General features: G+C 48.2%; 1 protein-coding gene across 1 annotated transcript in view; it reads right to left on the bottom strand.

The window, feature by feature from the left end:
- The window catches only part of Slit3 (slit guidance ligand 3), a 585823-nt gene that overhangs the window by 117219 nt on the left and 444958 nt on the right, over positions 1-23646 (bottom strand). The window contains 3 exon segments of the mRNA NM_031321.1: positions 7429-7570; positions 16090-16253; positions 21896-21967. Coding sequence (NP_112611.1) covers positions 7429-7570; positions 16090-16253; positions 21896-21967 — 378 coding nt within the window.

Raw genomic sequence — 23646 nt, 5'->3', positions numbered from 1 at the left:
AGATGAGCTGTGTTACCTCTCTGTGCAGTTTACAATCTGCCAGCCTCCGCTTGGGCAAGCACTGAGGGAGGAGTGCTTCAGTGAGCAGGATGTGGCGCCAGACCTCAAGGACTTCAAGACTCTGTTGACAGAGTTCAAGGTGGCCCATCACGGAATTGAATTTCACTGCTATAATAACCAAGACCATTATTATAGAGTATTATTATTAATGGCCTGGTGGCGTTTACGTGTGGTATTTCTGCGAACCCTTACTCTTATGAGGTAAGCTGTACTGGCCCATTTGTAAACAAGGCTAAGGAAACCTCGAGGGATCAAAAGCTTGTCGAAAAGAACAGAGCTAGTCAGTGGCGGGATGAATGAACCCTGTTCCTGTCTGTCGGTCACACTGCCTGCCCATATCTATGAAAGGCATGGGAAAGTCTGAGGCATTGGCCCCGTGACATCATGGATATCCGTGCTCAGTGGATAGGGTCTCAAAGCCGGAGGAAGACGGAGACGGAGACGAAAAGATGGGAAAAGAATATTCTTCAGCTCTCTGGATCTGTGGGATCACCACTCACGGACTCAACCAACTGTGTTTAAAATATATTAACGAAAAGGCATCTGATTCAACACGGATAGACTCTCTGACCATTCTTTCCAAAACAACAGAGTCCAACAACTACTCAGTGTTGATACGTAAGAGCATTTATGAGAGGATTTAGTATACAGGAGGCTGTTTACAGCTTATAATCATTTTATATAATGGATGTGAGCATCTGAGGATTAGGAGTTTCATGAGGTTCCTGGAAGCACACCCCCCCCCGCATATATAATGTGCATATGGAGTGCAAGGAAATGTGGCATGAACAAAAGAACAAAGTACTCCAAGTTTAGTCTATCAAGCCTGGTAGAGACCTTGGCTTGCATGCTGCCTGCACTCCTCAGATGTTCTTACTCTGAGAAGGGGGCTTTATCTGTACTTCTCAGACTTCCACTTAATGGAGTGTCAAAGGCATGGCATGCCCAGGGGGCAGCAAGAACTCTTTGGTGAGGGGGTAGTTGTGAATAGCCCGTTTCCCTTAGCAAGGGCAAAGGTATGGGTAGCATCGAGAATTAACACGCAGCAAGTATATAGATTGTTAGGCAATGGGCTCTGCGCTTTCATGGCATGTCAAACTTAATATTTACACATCTGTGAGGCGCATCTGTAAGTTACTGCTGCTGCCTCCATTCTCTCCCTCCCTCCCACCTCTCCCCTTTTTTTTGTGACACGATCTCCTTACGCAACCCAGGCAGGACTAGGACTTACGTTCATCTTGCTATATAGCCTTTCATACGGTAGGGTTATGGTGTGTACCGCCACGCTGAGCTCTATCCTTAAACATGAAAGAACTGAAGCTCAGAGAGGCAAAAGACGCTAGTCCACAGTTAGGAGAGGCTAAAACAGGGGTTCAATCCACGTTCATCTGGTCCCAAAGCCCTGGCTCTCAATCACTAGGTTTTAGCGAACCATTTATTCTCCTTACTCTTTTTGCCAGCTCATTGTCAGGAAAAACGGCCCTCCTGTCAGGGGAGCAGGAGGACACCCACGCGTACATGTGGACGCACATGGACACATCGTCGCACAGAGCAAGGACCTTGAGGAGGTTGCACCCATCACCAGTCCTGCAGCTCAGAACAAGGAGACAACGATCAAGCCTCCCAGTTAAATTGCTTCGTTGTAAAGAACAAAAAGAAGCCTCGGCATTAGCAAAATCTGTCACAGTCCAGGGAACGTCTGAAGCCAACAGCTGTTTCGGGGTTCTCATAACTGGCACATGTGTCTTGCTTTGTCTGGCAAACATTCTTCAGGCTGCAAACAGATTTAATAGAGCCAGCATAAAAACAAACACACAAATCAAACATCCGAACATCTTCCTGCACCAGCAGAAAGGGAGGGAGCATCTGACGGGGATTTCAGCCGTTTGCGCACTGTACTGATCTGCCCTAGCTCTTCGGGTGCTCCCCTAATGAGGTGTCATTTGCAAATACGTGACTGAACACAATATATGCCTGGCAATCCATAAGTCACCATGAAGGCAGAGAGCATGCAGGGGTATATGCGGTATGGGGGTGTGCCTAGAAGTCAACCTAGAAAGGGGAGGCTGCAGCCGTGTGGAGATGCTGACGGTACTGACAGCGATGGCAATAGCATGAACATCAAGGACTTTCGAATGTCACCTTTTCCCGTCTACGGTGACATGGAGCAAGCAGTGCTGTTATACTGTGTTAGAGGAGTGGTTCCGGAAGTCGTTTTGCTTAGAATCCATAGCCGATGAATAGAAGTCAGACTGCTATGACCCAGGTTTCTGGCTCCTTAACTCTAGGCTCTCCTATCTCAGGGCTTAGAAACTACCTTTATTCTTTCAGTCCTTGCCAGTTAAAGAGTGTCTTAATTGTCGCTGCTCTTAGTCCCCACACTCCTAGTTCAATAACTTTTGAACACTCACGTGCACGTGTTATGTGTGCACATGCATTTGAAGGTTAATGTTGGGTATCTTCCTCCATCGAGCCCCACCTCTATTTTTTGAATCGGGGTCCCTCATTGAACCCGAAGCTCGTTAGGTTGACTGGCCAATGAGCTCCAGGATTTGTCTGTCTGGCTCCTCCCCCAGGCTGGGGATATAGGCACACACAGCCTTACCCTACTTTTTATGCGGTTTGTGAGGATCCAAATTCAGATCCTCTCACGTGTGCAGCAGGCACTTTATGGGCGGAGTCGTGTCCTGAGCACTTTGACTTGGGAACTCTCGTTAGGATACCCAGATCTGGGAGAAGGAAGGAAACCCCATGTTTATTTGTTTCCAAAGCTATCCTGAGGCGTCTGTTTGCAGAACACATAAGGACCCAGAGTCCGGAAGCTCAGTTCTTGATGCTTGACTATTCCTGGATTGGGACTGAAGATAACCCCTTTCAAGGTGTACTCTGGGCTCGGCTCCTGCACTCCCATTCTTTACTTTTGCTCTTAGCCCTGAGGTATGGTCTCCTCCACTTAATTCACATTTTCGGTCCACAGCAAAGATGAGGAATGTGGGCAAATCTGACATATGCCATCTCTAATGGGCTGTCTGCAGAACACCTGGCATTGCCTATGGACCACAGAGGGAGGAGCAGGCACAGCGCCAGCCTCGCTCTTCTTACGAGATGCACGTGTGCAGATGCCCCCAGAGGACGCTTTTTAATCTTAAGGAAAAAAAAAAGGAACAGTGTAGGAATTTGAGACTAAACCATGCTAGCACGTCACATGTGTAAATAAGGTTTTGTTTTTCACATTCTGCCTTCGGTAACTTCCAAACACCGTGTTAACCTGTCTTCTGTATTACACCCCTTAATACTCATGGGAAGCCTCTAGGCAGGTATTATAACGGGCATTTACCAGGGACTCCTGAATCAGACAGGAGGCATTAAGAAATGTGCCCGAAGTAAGAGACAAAGGTGGGATTCAAGTGCAAGTCTGTTGATCCCAAGGCTCGGAACCATCTTCTGTCCTGACCGGTTTCTTCATTTTGCCAGCATCTTGCTCTGCGTCCCTTACCCTATCTGCACCCTCATTCAGGCCAGCGCCTCAGAAATCTGGTGCTTGTAACACTAAAGTATCCAGGATGCCTGATTTCTAGAGTGTTCTGGCTGTTGGTTGGTTATTTTGTTTTTAATTATACAACCTGGGTAAACTTCAAATCTATCTAAGCCAGCGCCTCCTTGTGTCAGCTGGCGATGAGGTTGATACTGGGGCTATGTGTTCCTCCCGAACGTTCACTTATAGATCCACACTGAAGCCTAGCCTTTCCCCATCAAATCACGATTCCTTCCAAAGAACAGAAGACACTAGAGGACTTCACACAGGGATTCAGAGGAAATGTGGAAAGGACGGGGCTGGGAATCAGAAGGTACTCTTCGTATGATGCTCTCTCTCTAGAGCTTTTGAAGGCACAGAAGGGAGTCTGCAGACCAAGACCAGAAGTGTGTGGGCCTCTGGTTCTTCCCTGAATCCTTCCTGGCTGGAGGCTTGAGCCTGTTCAGAGAAACACCAGGGAGCTACGTGAACAGTGCCCTTGATGGGAGCTGAGTTTCGAGGAAAATCTACAGCAAACCCTTTCACTGTGGGTTTTCTGGAAGAAAGCTATTTTTAGAGGAATTGGCTCCGGCATGCGAGGAGACCAGTACACACTTCTCTGAAAAAAAAAAAAAATCTGAGACAGTCTGCCAGGTTGCTTTGCATGAGAGATAGGCACTCCTTCCAAATGTTGGGAGTACGGACTGTTTCTCAAGGTTAAGATGATTTAAAAGAATCCACAATGGCTACAGACCGAGAGAAGGGAGTGGGGAGTCTGGCTCCAAGCATTCCTAAATGAGGAGATGTAAATCTGGATTATAGTGGCCATGGGTAAGAGGTAGAATCCTTGATATTAAAGAGAAGGCCAAGTTCCGATGTGTCTGGGCTGATAAATCAAACACACCTCTTCTGCTGAGGTGCATTACAGTTTCAACTCTGCTCCTTTTTCCTCCCCAGATCCTGCGTCTGCTGGTGTTCTATCCCCGTTACAGGTTTAGCTGCCTCAGAGACTTTAGGCTAACAGGTCTCCAAGCCCGGGCACGGGCACTGTTGGTGTTCACCACCTCAGGCTCTCTCTGACACATCACCATTCCATCTACCGCCCTGAACCACAGGGACTTAATTCATTTGCTTTAATCTCTCTCTCTCTCTCTCTCTCTCTCTCTCTCTCTCTCTCTCTCTCTCTCTCTCTCCCTCTCTCTCTCAGCTTCGTCTCATCACAGAGGAGAACGAAGCCAGCTCAGTGAGAGAAGTCCTGTGTGATCTATCTGGTAGACGGTGGGTGCCCAATAAGCAGGGGCAACCTTATTACCATGTCTGCATATATTTGCATGAAGATGAGCTCCTCTCAAGTTCAAGTCACACCATGTGCGCAGCTAGCCTCTGCAATCGATTCTCTTGACCGTTACTCTTAAAGAACTGACCGTCTTTGTGGCGGGCCCTGTTTAGTAGGTGCCTCCTAGGACATGTTTTCTAACTCTTGTTGCCACTAAGAATAAAGGCGGTGGTAATAACGCAGCAGCTATGGGTGAGAAATAATGGTTATTGTTGACAGTATATCCTCTGTGTTGGATTCAAGGCTAAGCGTCTTGCCACTCATGCCTCGGAGGAAGTACCATTGGCCTCTGTAGTTCTCAAGAGGGAGAAGCAAGACTCAGAAAAGTTACTTGCCAGTGGCTACAAGGCAAGGCCAGAGGTAGGTAGCATGGGGGACTGCTGAGCATGTCATCATAACCACTCTGTGGTTGTTGCTTATCTTTGGAAAGTCCTTGCCAAGGTTGTCCATTGCTGGACTTTCTGATACTGTAGGCTAGGTCCTTACAGAGAAGACAATCTATACAGTGTACATGCATATATTGTATAACATGCAGATATATTCTATCTGCAGCAGTCACCATTTTGTAAAGATAGAATAGCATTTTTGGTAACAATAGTAAGGAGGAAGTCTGGAGGCTGCTTCACAACGACCGTTTTGCTCAAGCAGAAAACTATCCCATTGCTCTTGACATGATACCTTTAACTTTTAATGGTTAAAAAACTCAGGAACCGTCTCATATTAACATCCTAGTCTGTCAACGTCTGTGTTAATAGTCAATGTCCAGGCAAGAGTCCAATCACCTGGGCCTATACAGGGTTCACTTTTAATGTAGGCATCTGCCATTTTGAACTTGGAGAGATGAGCTGACCTGTGAGGTCCACTCTTGGGGACCAGATAGGAAGCTGGAAAAGAGGGAGACAGACTGGGCTGGGGTGGGGTGGGTGGCCTCACAGGGCATGGATAGCAGAGAGCCTTCCTTACTCGCTAGCCACTGCCTGCATTGAGTGGTGCAGACAGGCCTGCACCCTCTAAGGCTGTCAGAGAATCCGAAAAGAGCTGGTGAGGCAGAGAAAAGAGGAATAAGCCAGGACTCCACTTTCGTGAGCCACATGCTTCTTCTCATCCCAACCAGAGAGGAACCAAAGTCCTTAAACTGCCCATGGTGAGGCCCCACTTCCCCTTAGCTCCTGCTACCTCCCTCTTGCTTTCTGTGCTTCAGTCACAATGGCCTCCTGGTATACCACACACTTGCACCTTAGGGCCTTTGCACAGTGTACTTACCTCCACCTCTAACAATCTTACTCACAGTCACTTTGATTCTTTTTTGCCCTTGCTTCAACTCCTTTCCTTGCTCCACTTTCCCCCACCTACCATCTACCTTTAAACACATCATTTGAATTATTTCATTATTTGACCTCTCTAGAATATATAGGGCACGGAAGCAGACAGCTTGTCTATCTCTTCAAGCACAGACAAACCCCCGCGCAAACACACGTGACCATGTGTGAGAATGGCTTGAGAACAGAAGCCTATGAACACGGGAGGCTGAGGCGGAGACAGAGCGGGAGGAGGAGATGGTATAGCCAAGAGGCAAGGGAATCTACAATTTCCATGTTAAGGGATTCCATCCCATGTTGGTTCCGCTAGAAGCCTCCGTCAAGCAATAATGGTAAAGATAGGAGATGAAAGCAACCATGAGCTTCTAGGAGCTGACGAGGTCAACGCTCACTGATACTCTACTTGTCCTAGAACTGGACAATGGCCATTTTCTAATTCACCAGGGAAGATGGACAAGGGTAAGCCACGTGAACACATCTGTACTCATGCCCGGACATACACAATCCTATCTCTTTACCTGAAGATCTAAAGGATGCAATTCCCATATGAAATGATAAAGAGCTATGAAACCAGTCCAGCATTTCCGCTTCTCTGCTCCCACCCCCACTGAAAAAGTCCTTGCCTCTGAATTGAGGCTCCAGTGTCTCACATACAGCATTTCATTTGGTTTTCACTACGATCTGCTGAAATGTAACATTCCAATGATCAGGTGTTAGTGAGAAGGCCAATGTCAATACAGAGAACTAGTTTACAAATGCCAAACAGAAGGTGTGCAGGAGGTCCAGGATATGGACATGGTCTGACCCCAGTACAGGGACTGGCAGCTCTCTGAGGAGGACCAGGCAGAATACATTTGAGGTTGTGTATGCCATATGGTCCTTGATCATAACTGCTCCATCCTGCCCTGAGGAACCAGCCAAAGACAGTATCAACAAACGGGGATGCATGTGGACCAATAAAACTTGATTTGTAACATAGATGGTACGTGGATTTCCAATAGGCCGCAGCTTGCTGACTATTCTTGAGCCCATCCATGCTCTTGATAACTAGACTGGAGAAAACCCAGGAGTCTAGAGAAGAAGTTCGTATCTGTAATGGCCTCACTTAACAGCCCAAGATACTGATTGTCCACCGAGAGACTCGCTGAGTCGGAGGGGTTAGCTAACTAGGGGCTGAGGAAAGGCACACGAGCACTTACATTTCCACGATGCCCTCCGGCAGGTTGGCAGGGATCTCAGTCAGTCCCTTCCCACGGCAGTCTACAATGTTATTACTGCATGAGCAGGCAGAAGGGCAGGAGAGGGAGTTGGCATTGCAGGCTGGAGCCTCTGAGTGGGGACCTGTGGAGTCAGAACATACAGTCAACTCATGTCCGTGGTAGGAGATTCCTGGGGTCGAGCCTCCTGATCTGCTTCCTAAGGATGCAGCTCGAGCGTCAGGCAATCTGGTGAATTACCATCAACTGGCATCTCCCTCTTCAGGGAGACATGAGAGAGCTTCCGGCCTTGACCCCACTGCTTGCGGGTCATCTCACCCGCTTCACTATCCCACCACGCTGCATCTTTTACAGAAAGAGGAGTTCCCAGCATGCACCACACACAGAACTACGCGGTCAGAATTCAAAGGACACATACAAAGACCACTTTCTCTTCGTGCCCAGCACTTCAGAATTTTTGGTGATGGGATGCTGACCTCTATTCTGGGGCAAAAGAGTTGCTGGCTGTTACAACCAAGCAGGAGGCTAAACATACAATGGTGTACAATGACCAGAAGTGACACCAGGCCACATCCAACTGGGCCACGGAAGAGCCAAATTAAACTTACTAGATAAGAGGCGAGGAAGTCACCATCTATTTTGGAGTCATTTCCTTCAAGCTGAGAATCAGTGTTCATTTAAATGTGATCAAAGGCCAAAGCAAATGGCATCTCAGGAGTTTATTTTGAAGACCAAACATATATAGATTTTGCTTCCAATTCAATTCAGGATCTAAAGAACCCCCAAGAACCCTCACGACTCCCTTTGGTGGTCTTATCAAACCCTAAGTACAAGAAACACGTTGAAATGCTTTAAAGACACTGGCAATGCTTTGATTGCTACCTCCCAGTGAGGTAAGATGCTCAGACACTGGGTTTGTTTGACACATGTGGACCGAGTCCAGCAGCATCCTGGGTCCTCAGCCTGTGGATGCAGCCTGCAGCTGTCATCTCAGTGCCTTTCCCTATCTCTCCCCTCTCCCCCAAGCTCTCAGAATCCAAAGGACACACACTAAAGGCTACGGTCGGGCTCGGATAGACTTCACAGGTCCCTCGCTGCTAAAACACTCCCCCCTTGGGCCGCAGCTTTGGATACAGATTAACGGGGTAAGATGGAAAAACTCTGCAGGGGAAAATGACTTTCAGTCTGGCCAGCGTTCACTGGAGAAATTGAATCCCGAGTGAGTCTTGTTACAGTGCTCGGATGAGGTGACCAGCTGGGCCTGGGGCAAGTCCTCGTCTAGACTTTAAGGTTCTAAGTAAGAGAATTTCACACCTCACATCCAGCAGTAACCATGGCCTCTTCTCTGTTGAAGCCAAAGGGTGCCTAATACTTCATCTACAATGTTGTTCTTCCCAGAAAATGCCGACCTACCTGTCTTACGGCCCTTTGCCTCATATAAACGCACAAAACAACAACAACAACAACAACAAAAAAAAACACTTAAAGACAGAATCTTAACCTAGATGCTTGACAAAGGGTGTGGACAGTAAGGACTTCGGAGACACCACCAACACACTAGAGGACCCAAAAGGTACCATGGAACATGTCAGACAGCTGGTGACTTACACTAATCCTCAAACTCAAATCTGCTCTTAGAGAGGAGGTACTCCGGCTTTACTGCAAGTTGAAAGGTGGCCTTTCTATCCTGAGAAAGTGGCGTAACAGAGAGCTAGCCTGGAGGAGGCTGGGTTCAGAGCCTCTGAGCTTTTCTGTTCCCATCTTAGGAGATGAGGAGTTGGGAAGGCATGAGTTCTGAGGTCCTCATTGGAGCTGCCAAGCCACCTGACCCTTAGCAGAATGGCTACTGTAGGGACGGGACCCCTCCAGGTGTGTTTTATTCTGACTCATTCCTGCAAAGCATGCAGAGGATCCGGTACAGAGGAACCCTGACTTAGGACCCTCATCAATAAGAGGAAGCCTGGGAACAGCTGGCCTCAGATGCCAGGGCTTTTGAAGTGTAGATGACTTTCCCCAAGGTAAACTATCAGACCAGGCTGTCTACATCAAGGGGTAAATGCATGTGACCAAGCCAGGGGAACTTTCACACCCTGGCCAGCTTCCCGGAGTGGGAGATGCTGGTCTGAGCCAGGCAAGTCCACCCATTTGGGCAGAAGGATCTGAAGATGGCCCCTCTTTTGATCAGGTAAAACACTGCTTGTATAGAATGCTTCAGAAAAGCCAGGGGTCAGGTGAGCATCAAATTCAAGGGCTCCTGCTGGCAATAGAAGTTTGTGACATAGCAGTTTACAAAGGTGACCCCCTGACTTCTTTATTGAAATGGATTAATTCTGAACCAGGACTCAGGTCGCAGTCCCCTGGGAACTTCCCTAGGTGGCTCTTAGTCAGGTAGAGGTATTCACTACATTTCAAGGAATGTTGTCAAGGCCAAAAGAAAAAAAAGAGAGAGAGAGAGAGAGAGAGAGAGAGAGAGAGAGAGAGAGAGAGAGAGAGAGAGAGAGAGAGAGACTGGGAAAAAGATACCTTAACCAGGCCACTAACAACACCTTTAATTACACAGAGAAAACAACAGTAATTATAGCCCCTGTCAGCACCCTGGGCTGGCAGCTCTCCAGGCAGTCACCACCCTACGGTGGTGAGGCCATTACTCCTTGTTTAACCACTCTAGGTTTCAAAATGATTGAAAGACAGATTCCCTCCCTTGGCAAGCACTTCCCTCTGATGAATGACTGAAGTACCAGGACAAGTCCCCTAAAGTCCTCCAGGTCTGTAAGTGATGGAGGAAGTCCCACCCCTTTGCGGTCTCTGGGCAGACTGAGGATGTAAATTCTATAAGGCGATTGACCTTTTTTTTTTTTCTTCTTGTTTGGTCTTACTGTTGTAGTCTCACTGCTTAAAACAGGCCTCAGCACAGGACGAACTTAATAAAGCACATTCCAGAGAGTAACGATGAATGAATTGGCTTAGGAGCCTGGAAGAGGTGGGGGGATGTTCCCAAGGTAGGCGCCCCCAGGGAAAGGCTCCCTGAGTTCTGAGTGTCTTGGGGTCACGTATTGAATAGGAGATTGAGTGGCCCTGGAAGATGGGACCTGTTCTTGATGTCCCCGCTTCTGCAGTTCAGTGCTGGCAAGGCCTGCTTGCTACTGGCGGCTATGGCCTGGTGTCTTGAGGCACAGCAGAGCAGCGCATGGGACAACGGAAGCATTGGCTTCCATTAAATTCTGAGGTCCTCATTGGAGCTGCCAAGTCACCTGACCCTTAGCAGAATGGCTGCTGTAGGGACGGGACCCCTCCAGGTGTGTTTTATTCTGACTCATTCCTGCAAAGCATGCAGAGGATCCAATACAGAGAGACCCTGACCTATGACCCTCATCACTAAGAGGAAGCCTGGGAATAGCTGGCCTCAGATGCCAGGGCTTTTGAAGTGTAGATGTCTTTCCCCAAGGTAAACTATCAGACCAGGCTGTCTACATCAAGGGGTAAATGCATGTGACCGAGCCAGAGCTAGGGGAACTGTCACACCCTGGCCAGCTTCCCGGAGTGGGGAGATGCTCCTGGGTGCCAATCACCTCCTCTGTGTGGTAGATTTATGAGATTCTGATAAGGGTTGGGAGAGGAGAGGACGCAGTGTGGAATAAGGCAATTAAGACAGCAGTGACCAGTCTGGGAGACCTTGAGAAGAAGGTCACAGAGAAGGGCTGTCCTAGGTTAGATCAGGGTTTCCCAGAATAGAGGAGGATGGGAAGGAATGGTCCCCGGATGAACCTTTCCTCACGAAGGCTGCTGTAGCTGTGGCTGTGGCACAGTAGTGCCTTAGCGATCCCTCCTGGGCTCACCATGCAGGTCCTCCTCTCCTAGTGTCCAGAGAGAAGAATGTGTGATCTGTGACTAGAAGCTGGCCCTGTTCAGGCGTCTCCTCATCTTTCCTCTTCTCCTAACTGGCAAAATAGGAGGGTCTAAAATTGCCAGTCCTGGGCTTGTCTGCCCAGATGACGAACCAAACGTCACTGACTTTGGTCTCAGGTGGACCCACGGAGATGTCAAGAATGGACACCCTTCTCACAGCAGCAGCCAGCACCCACACAATGAAACCCATGCTGTACTCGGTGCCCTGAATATAGGAGACCGCTTGGTCCTCACTGGATCCAGCTGTGATCCGGACTCTGCCTATTTTGGCCCCATTACACTGATGAGTGTGAAGGCTGTGAAGGCTGAAGAAACTACGGAAGACGGCAGAGCTATGGAACAACATCTGACCGAATGGAATGCTTTTCTGTCTCTTCTGGGGAAAAAAATAACCTCACCTTAAATGCTGCTCTTTATTGCCGTAGAACTGAAAATGCACGGGAAGCTGGAGGTAGGAGGCAGGGCTGAGACATGGACTTGGGTAAGCTACGCTAGAAAGGGGAGAACATACTTGGGTTTTTTCTTTCTGATGAAAAAAATATATATATATATCACCCAGTAGAGTGCAGAGTAAAAATACCCAATGGCCTTGTGAGTGTGTTGAAATAAATTAATTCCAGTATTCAAATTAAGCTTCCCAACTGGCCTCTGGCCTTTCAAAAGCCAACAACAGACTTCAGTGACAACGGAACTCTGGCAATTACGATGAGAATATAAATGAATGTGATTTAAATACCAGAGGCATGATAATTTTGGAAATGGCTAAATAAACCTAATAATCTCATTCCTGCAATGTTCAATTATGGTATTTTAATTAAAACCTCCTAAGGAGAAGGGTGGCTAGACACAGCCTACCTTAATTATCTTCGTACTTAGTAACTGGTCTCAAATAGAGGGAAAGAAAAAGAGAGTGGAGGAAAAGTCTCTGTTTCCAGGCAGATAAGTATATTTATTTTTGAATAGCAGAAGGGACAGTTTATGGAGTGGCTATCGGATCCAGCATTGTTTAGGGGCAGCCGAAACGAAGGAGATTTGTTCTTTACGATTGGAAGGTAAGATTGATATCTTTATGGAAAGATATTTCATGTTCAAGGCCACAGGTCTGAGGCAGATGGACAAATCAATGGGCTCAAAGACATTCAAAGGGAAAAGACAATTGATCTGGGAGGTCAAATAGTTAACCAATAGCCATAAATTATGAATAATGACAGGTAGGAACTCTCTGAGATTAGGATACCAGGAAAGAAACAACACACACCACATCCACACCCCCCTCCACACACACACACACTAAACCTTAGGATATGAACTCCCAAATAAGCCCTTTAAATGAAGATGAGAAAAAAACGAAAACTCACAAACCACATGACATGTTCTTCTCTAATGTATTACACACTTTGATAAAATCCTGATGTGTACCAAGGGACAAACAGATGAAACACGGCCTGTGGGTCCCTCAGCCCTCAGGCTCTAGAAACAAAAGACGCTAACAGAGAAATCCTTCAGTGGTCACCAAAGGAAGCCCAGTAGGCAGGCTGTACCACACAGAAGACACTGTGATAAAAGATAAAGTGGAGACATGTCCCACCCCCTACATCTGTTTAAAGAAACTCTCAATTGCTTCCCCCAAAGGAGGAAATAAACGTCTTAGACTGGAAGGGTACAGCTGACGGGAGATGCGTTTCTCTGAGTGCATTGCTAACAGAGCTCTGGTTAGCTGGAGAGATAGCGTGTGCCTATCTTTGCAGCTTCTGAGGGGCGAGAGGAGGCCAGGCTCAGGACGGCTGGATTTAATTCAAGGGCACTATCAGGGACTTGGGCAGGCAGGGCCTCCCATTTAGGTGAGATAAGGTCTTTCCTATCTCCTGGAGCTGCCTTTGGGGAAGGTTTAGCAACCACTGAAGGGCCGGGGAGTTTTTCTCCTGCAGCTTTGACAGGGACCTCAGGAGAAGGCAGGAGAGACTCATTGTGCTCCATGCCCCTGTTGCTCCTTCAGGAGTCACCAATAGAGTGGTGATCTACATCTTTCTGAAGTTCTTGTCCCTCACGGAAGTCCCCTCAATACCAGGCGCTTTACTCAGATGCCTGGCAGGCGGGGCTCTGGCCTGGGTTGGGTGGGCCTGTAACCTCTACAGTGGTGCATGAAGGCAGTGAGGACCTAGGACAGCCCTTCTCTGTGACCTTCTCCTCAGGGCTTCCCAGACTGGTCACTGCTGCTCTAACTGCCTTTGTTTCACACTGCCTCCTCTAGCATCCCTCACACGGAGGAGGTGAGACGTGGGGTTTGCACCTCTTGTATCTCACGCGTCCGTACTGGAAGTGTTCATTCCTCAGAGGGGCTCACCAGATCCCCCGAGCACTGTAACTAACTATCTTTAACCTTTCCAAAGCACCTGTCTTCCCAGAACAGTCTACGTTTTAATCCTTGGGTACCTGACACAAAGGGGAAATCCCTCTGTATTACTGACCGGCATGAGGGCGAGATTTGTAGCACGTTGATGTTGTTGAGAGTTTGGGCGAAGTTCTCACATCGTCGAAAGACATCTGTCTATGTGTTAGAAGTTGCAAGGGCCGTCACATGCAACGGGCTTGGGTGCTTTAATCAGGAGTAAGGATGTTCTATCCCTATGTTTAGCTAAGGAGACTGTTGCTGGATCTAGGCTTTCCAAAGGGCTGCGGTTCTGGTACTAGCATTTCTAGGACCGGGGGTCAGGCAGCCTCATTCTCTTGGGGCTTGGACTCCGACTGCTGTTGGACAGGCACCGTCTGGGCAGTGTACTGACAAGAGGAGGCAGCTTCCACGACAGAGGAGCACCACGGTCACCTGCCACCTTACTCTCAGAGCCCACCTGTCACGTAGTGTTTTTACATCCTCTCTAATTAGTTTGCCTCGGTAGCTCTTAGATGGCTCCTGCACTCTGTAATTATTTCTTTCACTGGCACTTATGCCGATATTGCACCCTTTGCCTGATAATTACTGTAATTATAGTCACTGTATTTGATTTTTGGTGCCTGTGTGATAAACGGTTTTATTGTATGTGTTTGATGGGAAGTGGTTTCTAAGTGGGCGTCTACAGGAAGTTATTGAGGTACTACTCGGAGATGTGTTAAAAATGCTTTTGGAAAATAATTAACGGGATGATGTAATAATGTGACGAGGAGAGAGAGGACAGGGATGGGCGGGGCATGATGAATTCAAGACCTGAATGAGTCACACACCCAAGCTGTACTCCTGACCACTGTGGGGCCTAGCAACACACACTGAGTCTGTCAAACCCTCGGAGCCACAGTGGTTGTTGTTGTTGTCATTTGTTTGTTTCTTCTCAACTCGACACAAGCTAGAGTTGGCTGGGAAGAGAGATGCTCAACTGAGAAAATGTCTTCATCAGACTGGGCTGTAAGGAAGTCTAGAGGGCATTATCCTAAAGATTGATAGGCAGGCGGTCCTGGGTTGTAGAAGAAAGCAGGCGGAGCAAGCTACGGGGAGCAAGTCAGTGAGCAGCGCTCCTCCACGGTTTCTGCTTCAGCTCCTGCCTTGAGTTCCTGTCCTGACTTCCCTCAGCGACTGAGTAAGCTGTAAGATGAGACAAAGCCTCTGCTGCTTCTGCCCTTCTTCTTATCACAGCAGAAGAAAGCAAACAGAGGAGAAGGGGAAGTGGGCGATAGCCAAGGAGAGAAACACAAGGTGGGCTCCTTGGGTGCTTGGGCTGCCAAGCCCTTTAGAAACCACTGCATTCCAGTCCGGGGTTGGGCTCTTGGAAAGCTATTTGAGTGAGAGAGAGAGAGAGAGAGAGAGAGAGAGAGAGAGAGAGAGAGTGTGTGTGTGTGTGTGTGTGTGTGTGTGCATGTGAGTGTGTGTGCATGTTTTCCCTTCCCCCAAATCTCAGGACTTGTCTTCACCTCTTTGCCCCAAGAAGAGTTAGAAGAAGCAAACAAAACTTAGGATCTGGCTTAAAAGCTCTGCCCTCCGGGAAGATCTTGGGTCACTCGGTCACCTCTCACTCCTGCAGACTTGAGCTGTCCTGTTAGCACATCTGGGTGGTCGAGTTCTGAGTCCTCTGTAGGCAATCTGGGTCCCTACTGCGTGCTAGTCACCCACAGATCCATGTGCTTGCTCAGCACAATCTGCGGGCCTACTAAGCTGCAACAGGCAACCTCCACTTACCGCTCTCTTGCCAAGCATTATGCTAAGTGCTGTACAGACATTGTTTTACCCGATCTGCCCACCCATCTTCTTAGCTGTAGTGTAGCATTATCTCTATTTCAGGTGAATGGTAACTTGCCAAAGTCACACTTCAGTTAGGGGAGGCTAGGACTTCTAGCTAGACAGGCTTAGTCTACAGCCTGTATCATCCCGCCTCCATTTCTACAAGCATTTGGGTGACAGAAGGGTTGCAGTCCATGCTAAAACACTTCCATTGTACCTGTGTTCTGATGACTCGCTGTTCATCAATGAAGTTCCCTAGCACCAGGTGGCTACGGGGCTCAACACAGAGTGATTTGTGAGGTTTCCTTTTCTTTCACATCTTCTGTTCTAGATGTCAACGGCTTCTTTCTTTGAACTCCTTGCAGAATGCAAGCTCTCCAACCCCGTACTGTACACCTCAGCTGACTATGAGATTCCTTTTATATCACACTCTGGGAGGGGTATGACCAAGATCCAGGGTCATGCTAGACAGGGCTGATGGGTATGTGGATTTTAGCCTAGGAAGGGGAGAGCAGGTAGGGCTGGCTCACCTGGACACACATACTCCTTCTTCTGCACGTCTGCTACACTGAAGCCTCTCAGGTGCACGGGCGCCATGCAGAGGGTGAACTGGCCAATGGTCCGCCGCTGTCGCAGCCAGTCTGAGAGCCAGGCCAAGTGACAATCACAGTACAGGTGGTTGGAGTGGAGACGCCTTGGAGAAGGAGAGAGAGAGATGCCATTACACAGAGAATCGAGTGGGCCAGACCTCTGGTACCTGTGTCCCAAGCATGATAATAATTATCACGAGCCTGTGGCAGCATTCATGACCCCTACGCATAGGGGAAAAAACCAACAAAAACAAACAAACAAACAAACAAACAAACAAACCCAGAAGCCTTGGTGCTTTTATTACTATGCCACTAAGATGTTCACGTTCTGAGCGATTTCCGTGTCTTAATAGTAATTCTGCCCTTCTCCTGTCAAGCAGGCATCAGCACGGAGGCGTGGGAGAATGACTTCACCTCAGGGTGATGACAGAGAATGACATCATACATCCGAGTGCGAGTCAAAGGTCAGACAGGGTCACCCTGATACACTGGAGTGTAGGACTTACAGCTGGCCTAAATGGAGTTCTGTTTCTCCTTCTGTCTGCGCTCCAGGCTCCTCCATTGCCTTTTAAGGGTCCTTTATAGTCCCACGGCATGGGGGAGCTCTAAGCCAGTGCCAACTGTGAACATGAGGCGGGGTGAGGAGGCACAGAGAGAAGTGTTTTCTGGGGGATGGTTCTTCCCTCTACCTCCTGTTAAATAAGGTGTTGCTCTAATCAGGCTCTTGGAATCCTTAAGACTCTCTCCCAGGAGCCCATCTCCTCCTTGTCGAGTTCTATTTTACCTGGAGGTTACCTACTCTGGCTGATTGTGATGGCTCTGGAAAGATTTCCTAACTACTTCTAGACAGACTCTAGAGCAGTTTCTTGCTCCAGTGAGTAAGATTCCCTAGACACCAGCCCGTTCCACTTCTGAGGGGAATTCTGTCTGGTTAAGTGACCTGAACTTCCCTCTATGAGCTGGGAGGCAAATTAGGGCTACTCAGGAGCTTCTTCAGAGGAATCTCCTTAAAGGCTTTTTGCCAGTCTTTCTCACTTCCACATTCCCTACAGGTGTCAGAATTGGTGGTGCATGAGTTTTAGTAGCATGAGAGCACACGGAGACTCGTGGCAAATTTCAAATGGGTAATCCTGGACGCGCTAATCAGCCGGCTGTTATCTTGGGGGCTGTCGAGAGCCTCTTGTCAAGCTCATTAATACAGCGTGGCGTCCCAGAGGAGTGGCTTGAATCATGTCTGCACTATAATGAGAGAACTGAAGGGCCCTTGACCGCATCCCACTTAGCACAAGGTTAGCATTGCCAAACACTAGCCAAGTGTACCTAACTTAGGACGGCGCTGGCTGAGCTTTCTGTCACCAATGGGCACAGACTTCCAGCAGGCCAGCTCCACTGGGGCTGCTCCAAACCCCATCATTTCAGGGGCATTAAATGAACCCCGAACCTACATAAAATGGATTCTTTTTTTGCTAAAAATTTCTGTAGACATTAAGTACCTCTCGTATTTCAGAGTAAGTCAGACATACTTTGAGAAGCTCTGAGGCCCCAGACATAGGAACTATAAAGTCCTAACATACTTCCCCTTTAGTTTCCAAGACCAAACCTTCTGAGCTAATCCAAGCATGACCTCCCCTTCGCCTGAGTTTCCAACATCATAAAACACTTGGGAAGGGCGCTGTGGTCAAAGTCCCAAGCCAGTGGGAAAGACCTCAGTTAGAGGAGGGTAGGCAAGACCTTTGCTTGCTAACGAGCATGGTCACTTTGTACCAAGAGCGCATTTCCTAAACAGTGGGGAAGGGATGAGAGAATCTCAACCAGTCCCTATCAGGTAGCAACGGGTACCTAGGCAAATACAGTGGTTCTGTAAGGGAAGGGCGGAGTCCAGGGCAGGCTGCGGGGAGGGGATTCTATTTTGTGCCAGGAGACTCAGCCACTTAGTCAACCTGCCTTTCATGTTTGCCCTGTTTGATAGTAACAAAATGATGTTGTGACAACAGGGAAGACTTTGAGAAAAATGTGGGTCTCCAAGGTGGCTGAGTCATAAGTTTCCATTAAGGTACAATTGAAGGTGAGAGTTTAGCAGGACGAGAATGAGCTTTAGGAACTTCAGGGCTTCAGTTAGATGCTTCATTTCTGGGTTAACCAAAAAGTTGGAAGCTTCTGTCTGGAAGACGGGGTTAGGTACACTCTTTCTCAGCCCCAGCCAGTCAGCCCCAAATGACTGCTCTTCTCAGTCTTGCTATTTATAGCTGTCTCTGTCCCTCTGGCCATCTTCCTGCGGCTTTCTCCCTTCCAAAGTGGGATCGCAGAAAAGTAGTGACCTCAGCTGATACAGAAGCCGAACGGAGTCTCAATCAGAAAACCCAGGGCAGGGGACAGACTCGGCTCCCTATGCCAGGAATACTTCTGACCAGAAATGACGTCAGGGTCAAACTAGACGGATTCTTTCAAGTCACCTTTTCTTCACGCCACGCTTGGAAGACAGGGTGAAGCAACACCGTGCCAGATGCCAAGTGCGCTTGGTTGTTTGTCCGTGCACCTGGGCGTGCGAAGCCTGAGTGTATGGTGTGCGTGCATATAAGTGTGGGAACGTGGGCTGCATGTACTGCGAGCGCGTGTGGAGGCCAGCGTATAGCTTGGAATGTCACTCCTTGCTTTCCAAAGAGACAGGGTCTGGCTGGCCCTCATGCTTCCAGGGGTTCTCCTGTCTCTACCTCTCCTCTTGCCCTAGAAAGACCAGAATTACAGACAAGATGTGTGCTCTCATATGCTGGCTTACTAAATACGATTTTTAAAAAATTATCACCAGCATCGTGAAACTCAGCATGGAAAATGCTTAAACGTGGTTCGGGTCCTTCGAGTGAGAAGGGGAATTACTGAATTTCTTTCCACAACTTTAAGTTGTGATGGTGATGGCATCAGGGATCCTGGACCAAGTGGAAGGTCTGGTCTCTTCTTGCTCTGCTCGCCTGGCCCTACGTTCTGTTTTTTATCCCTCTGGGGGACCTGAGCTCGGATGTCAGGTTACGTAATGCTGACATTGGTTCCAGCTTTCTTCTGCAGCCACTTCACCCTAGGCCTCAGTGTTACCAGCCATCAAATGGGAAGGACTGCTCTGTGGGCTGAAGTAACTCACAGGGAGTGCCTCACACAAGGCCTGGTGCACAGCAACCACTGAAGAAATATCTGCTGTTATTGTAAATCCCAACAGAGTAGATTTCAGAATCTTTCCAAACTATGGTGCTGCCCGTGTGCAGCTGCCGCCGACTATGGAGACGAGAAAGCAGCCAGGTGGCCAGAGTTTCTACGCGCTGTTCTGTGATCTTTTGAGAATGGACAAACCATATTCCACATGGACGAGGCCTCCTCTGTGGAGCAGAAGGCGAATGAATACAAATGCCAATCTACAAAAGGTGCCTTTTAGCCACAGATGCCAAATTAAATTTCCAGCAAATCCTTTTAGAGAGGGTCAGTGCTCATTTTCCCATATAATGTGCCGTTCCGAATTCTATGTAAAAAGCTTTCCTTTGGAAATCCCATTTATGACTTCCTTCCTCTCTCCCGCTCCTCTCCTTCTCCAACACCAGTCACCCACCCCCAATGCTTTAATTACAGTGAAGGGGATTAGTCAGTTCGCCCCCAGGGAGTTCCATACAGAGCCATCTCTGAATAAAACTAAGGAGAAAATGGCAGAGATGGAGAAAATGGTGGGGAGCGAAGAGAACAGACAAGATTGATTGATTGGAACTTGTCAGATGGATATTTGGGACCACAGAGAAAAAAATCACAACAGAAATGAGATAAGTCTCCTTACTCACTTCCCTCCTCAACATGTTTGAGTAGGCACTCAGGAGCCCAGGCTAGATACCCAGGAGCCCCAGGCTAGACCTTCCCCAGCTATCCTTGCTCTGGACCTGTCCTTGCTCTGTCACTATTGTTTTAAGACTAAAAATGACTCAGAGGGACACCTGACTCAGGGGATGTGTCCGGAGGTGCTGCAAGGCTGACTTGTACAGTGAGAATCTTTGGATACCCACACCCTCGGGAGAGCAGTCCCCGTATCCTGAGGTTCACTTTTGACTTCCTGTTTCAGACCCTGGGTTTTTCACACTTCCTCAGCTCAGTCGTGGTTTGCTCAGAAGACCAACTGGCATCTTCTTAAAATTCAGTTAATGCACTGCTCCATTTTCACTGGGAACAGAAAAACGGTAGGAACCAGTAGGTTCCTAAGTGTGCTGTCATCTGAGGGTATCCCACAAGAATCTGGGGAGCAGGGATGGAGACTGGTCTTGGATGATCATTATTGATAATAACACTTCCATGCACATCCCGCAACAGGCACTTTCCACGCACTTCATAGTGTACCCCGACAGGGAATCCAACGTAAGTGTTATTATTAAGTATTACTAAGTCCCTGACCCAAAGCACAGAAAGAGGAAGATCATATCATATCGTAAGTAGTGGAGCCTGCAATGTAAACTTAGATCTGCCCGCTTTCCTCTTATTTTATCATTTCTTCTTATATTATCATCATCATTATTATTAGTGTTTTCTTAGAATCTGTTCCTTGGTCTTTGTTTCATTTTCACCAAGAGATAAGCTCGCTCTCTTAGGAGTGCAGTGCCTTTTAAAGTACAAGAGCGGATGTCTCTCTGCCAACAGACTAAGGTCTTCACCTCAGGGGCCTAGGGTGGGTCCTCGGACTCAGTTTGTGGAAAAATTCCAGATCGTTCTGAGCCGCTGATCTGGGAAGCAGTGCTTAGAGGATTTTTTCATTCTCTTGGCTTTTTATGTTGCCCGAGGAGCCAGGATGAGCTTGCAGTGGTCAGCTCAGATTCTGAGATAATTGTGTGGTGACAATATATAATGTCATCTATTGTGCGATGATAACATATAATGCCATCTACCAGGAGCTGGGCACTGGATGTGCTTAGTTGCATGTGCTCTCCACCACCAGCCCTATTTATAGAGGGAGGAAAAGAGGGCACAGAGCCAATTAAGGGCAGAGGGCACCTCAGTTCTTTGCTTTGGTCCTAAATGTACTTGGCTAAAAGCTGTCGGGGGCTGGCTCTCCCTTTGTTCTGTGGTTCGGACACTCTCGGAGATAAGAACGCGGGGCGGGAACCTCTTTGGAAAAGCCAACCCGGGTTCTCCTGCAGCATAAACCTACAAGTGGGTTGCCGGCTGAAGGCAGAGTGAGTGACCCACATAATCAGAGTCACGGGCTTGCTTCTGCAGCATACAACCTGGAGGGTGAAGCTTATCCAAGGTATTAAAAGATAAAGCGCTAAGTTCGTGGATTCTAATATCTGGATGTTGCTCAGAGAGCAGAGGAATGTAGCAGGTGGCACTTTGGTGGGACAGAAAAAGGACAACAATGACTCCTCCATTCCCAGAAGGGGAGTAAGTGCCACTGTCATATGACAGAACCCCCAGTGGGGTATGGCCTGAGTGGAGTCAACGAGGGTCTCACCAGCTAAGTTTTCTGTGTTCTTTGGCACCAGAAAGCTAACACATTTCCCATCAAACAACAAACACAGTCCAGGAAGACTTCCCACACTGTAGAGACGACGAGAAATGCTTTCTCCCAGCATAGATCGGCAGCTAAGAAGCAGGGAGGAACCATGACTCTGCCCTGCGCCTGCCTTCACACGCCAAGTCCCCCACCTGCTTTAGGACTTTGGATATGGGAACTGTGTGCCCGTGCCCAGCCCAGGAGGCAGATGAGGAGGAAGCAGTCATTACTCACAGGGTCCGGATCTTCGGCATGTGGTTGAAGCTGGTGACCAGGATACGGCTGATGTTGTTGTTGTTAAGGGTGCTGCAGAGACAGAGGAGAACGTTATGAATGAGGGGGCCCTGGGGTGCGGGGGAAAGCACATGAGGCTGTTAAAAAAATAAAAAGCCAACAGGTAAGAACCAGAACCAGCCAAGTATCTAGAGACAAGTGGGAATTCTGCAGACAATGGGGAATCCATAAGTCCCGTTATTCATGTGGGTTCCCCTACTGTCCATTCCATGAGTAATAAATCCATGGCTTAATCTTGCTATGTGTAGGGATGCTCATTACAACATCTTTTTTAAAAAAAGAATTATTTATTTATTATATAGAAGTACACTATAGCTGTCTTCAGACACACCAGAAGAAGGCATCAGATCTCATCACAGATGACTGTGAGCCACCAGGTGGATGCTGGGATTTGAACTCGGGACCTCTAGAAGAACATTCTTAACCACTGAGCTATCTCTCCAGCCCCCTCATTACAACATCTTTAATCCTTTTCATTTCCAAAGATTCTTTGTGTCTTGAATCGTGTGTATGGATGCATACGTGGGTATAGGTGCATGCGTGTTGGTGCCCACACAGATCAGAGGCATCAGATACCCCTGCAACTGCCTGGCATGGGCGCTGTGAAAGGAACCTGGGTCCTTACCAAGAGCAGCAGACGCAAAGAATGGCTGAGCCATCTCTCCAGCCACCTTTAATTCTTCCGGGGACAAGTCAGTTACATGCGACTGTTCTCTCTCAGGGAGAGGGAAGCTCTGCTCTTTACGGTTGCTAGTGCAGAATCCCCAAAGGAGATGTAACACTCTTGTTACAGATGGTGAGGTGAGCTGTAGCCCGGCAAGGCAAGCTTTCCAGCTCTGCCGTGCTCAGCACTGCAGGTGGGATCTGACCAGCCCTCTCCCGCTCCACCCTTCTCTGTTCAGCACACGCACTGCCTGTACACAGTGCTACGTCAGTCAGTATTTTCCAGCTGTATCTCATCTTAGGACAGAGCTAACGCTCCTCCTGCCAGTGCTCTCCCTGACCTCGGATGGAGTTCCCACAGGGCAGTGTTAGAACCCGCTAGTCCCTTTGCTGGAGAAAGACACGGAGAAAGATGTGAGCTGTACAAATGGATCTACCAAAATGAAGCTGCTGAAGAACTGAAGTCAGGATTGAAGAAAGCACTGCCTCAGTTTACCCGATAAGAAGGCCCATTCTGAAGGGAAGAGGAATGTGGTAGTGAGGGAAAGCTCTTTGTAGAGGCTTCTGCAGTCCACGTCGGTGACTACACATTGGAGGGGTGGCAATGCCTGGGAAGGCCAGGCCTGGTTCTCTGTCTCTGTCCCCACCCCTGCTTTCTTTGTATTCCAAAGAGCAAGAACTGGATCTGGCCTTCCAGGCTGCACTTCATGCTGCCCACTTGCTCCTGGGCCTCTCTTTTCTCTGATTTCTTTTCCCTGAGACATACCCCATGCCACTCTCTTCTCATTAACTCTGTTTCTCTTATTCTCCTCTAGGCCACCATTGGTCTTCAATGGCTAAAGGAGGGAGGCCATTGCTACTCAAAAAGTCTGTGCTGTGGGCTCGTGGTAAATCCTTAAAGCTCTTTCTCTGCAAGCTATAGATTCAGGACATGTCGTATATGCTCAGTAAATACAGATCATCAATTTACTGACCATGTTGGAGAGAATCTATCCTGGAGTCCTATCCTGGAGTGTTCTATTCCTCAT

This window comes from Rattus norvegicus, chromosome 10 (assembly GCF_021556685.1).
Source record: "Rattus norvegicus strain SHRSP/BbbUtx chromosome 10, alternate assembly SHRSP_T2T, whole genome shotgun sequence".
NCBI classification, from domain to species: domain Eukaryota; kingdom Metazoa; phylum Chordata; class Mammalia; order Rodentia; family Muridae; genus Rattus; species Rattus norvegicus.
Note: the sequence above shows the minus strand (reverse complement) of the source record. Positions and strands in the feature narration are given on the sequence as shown.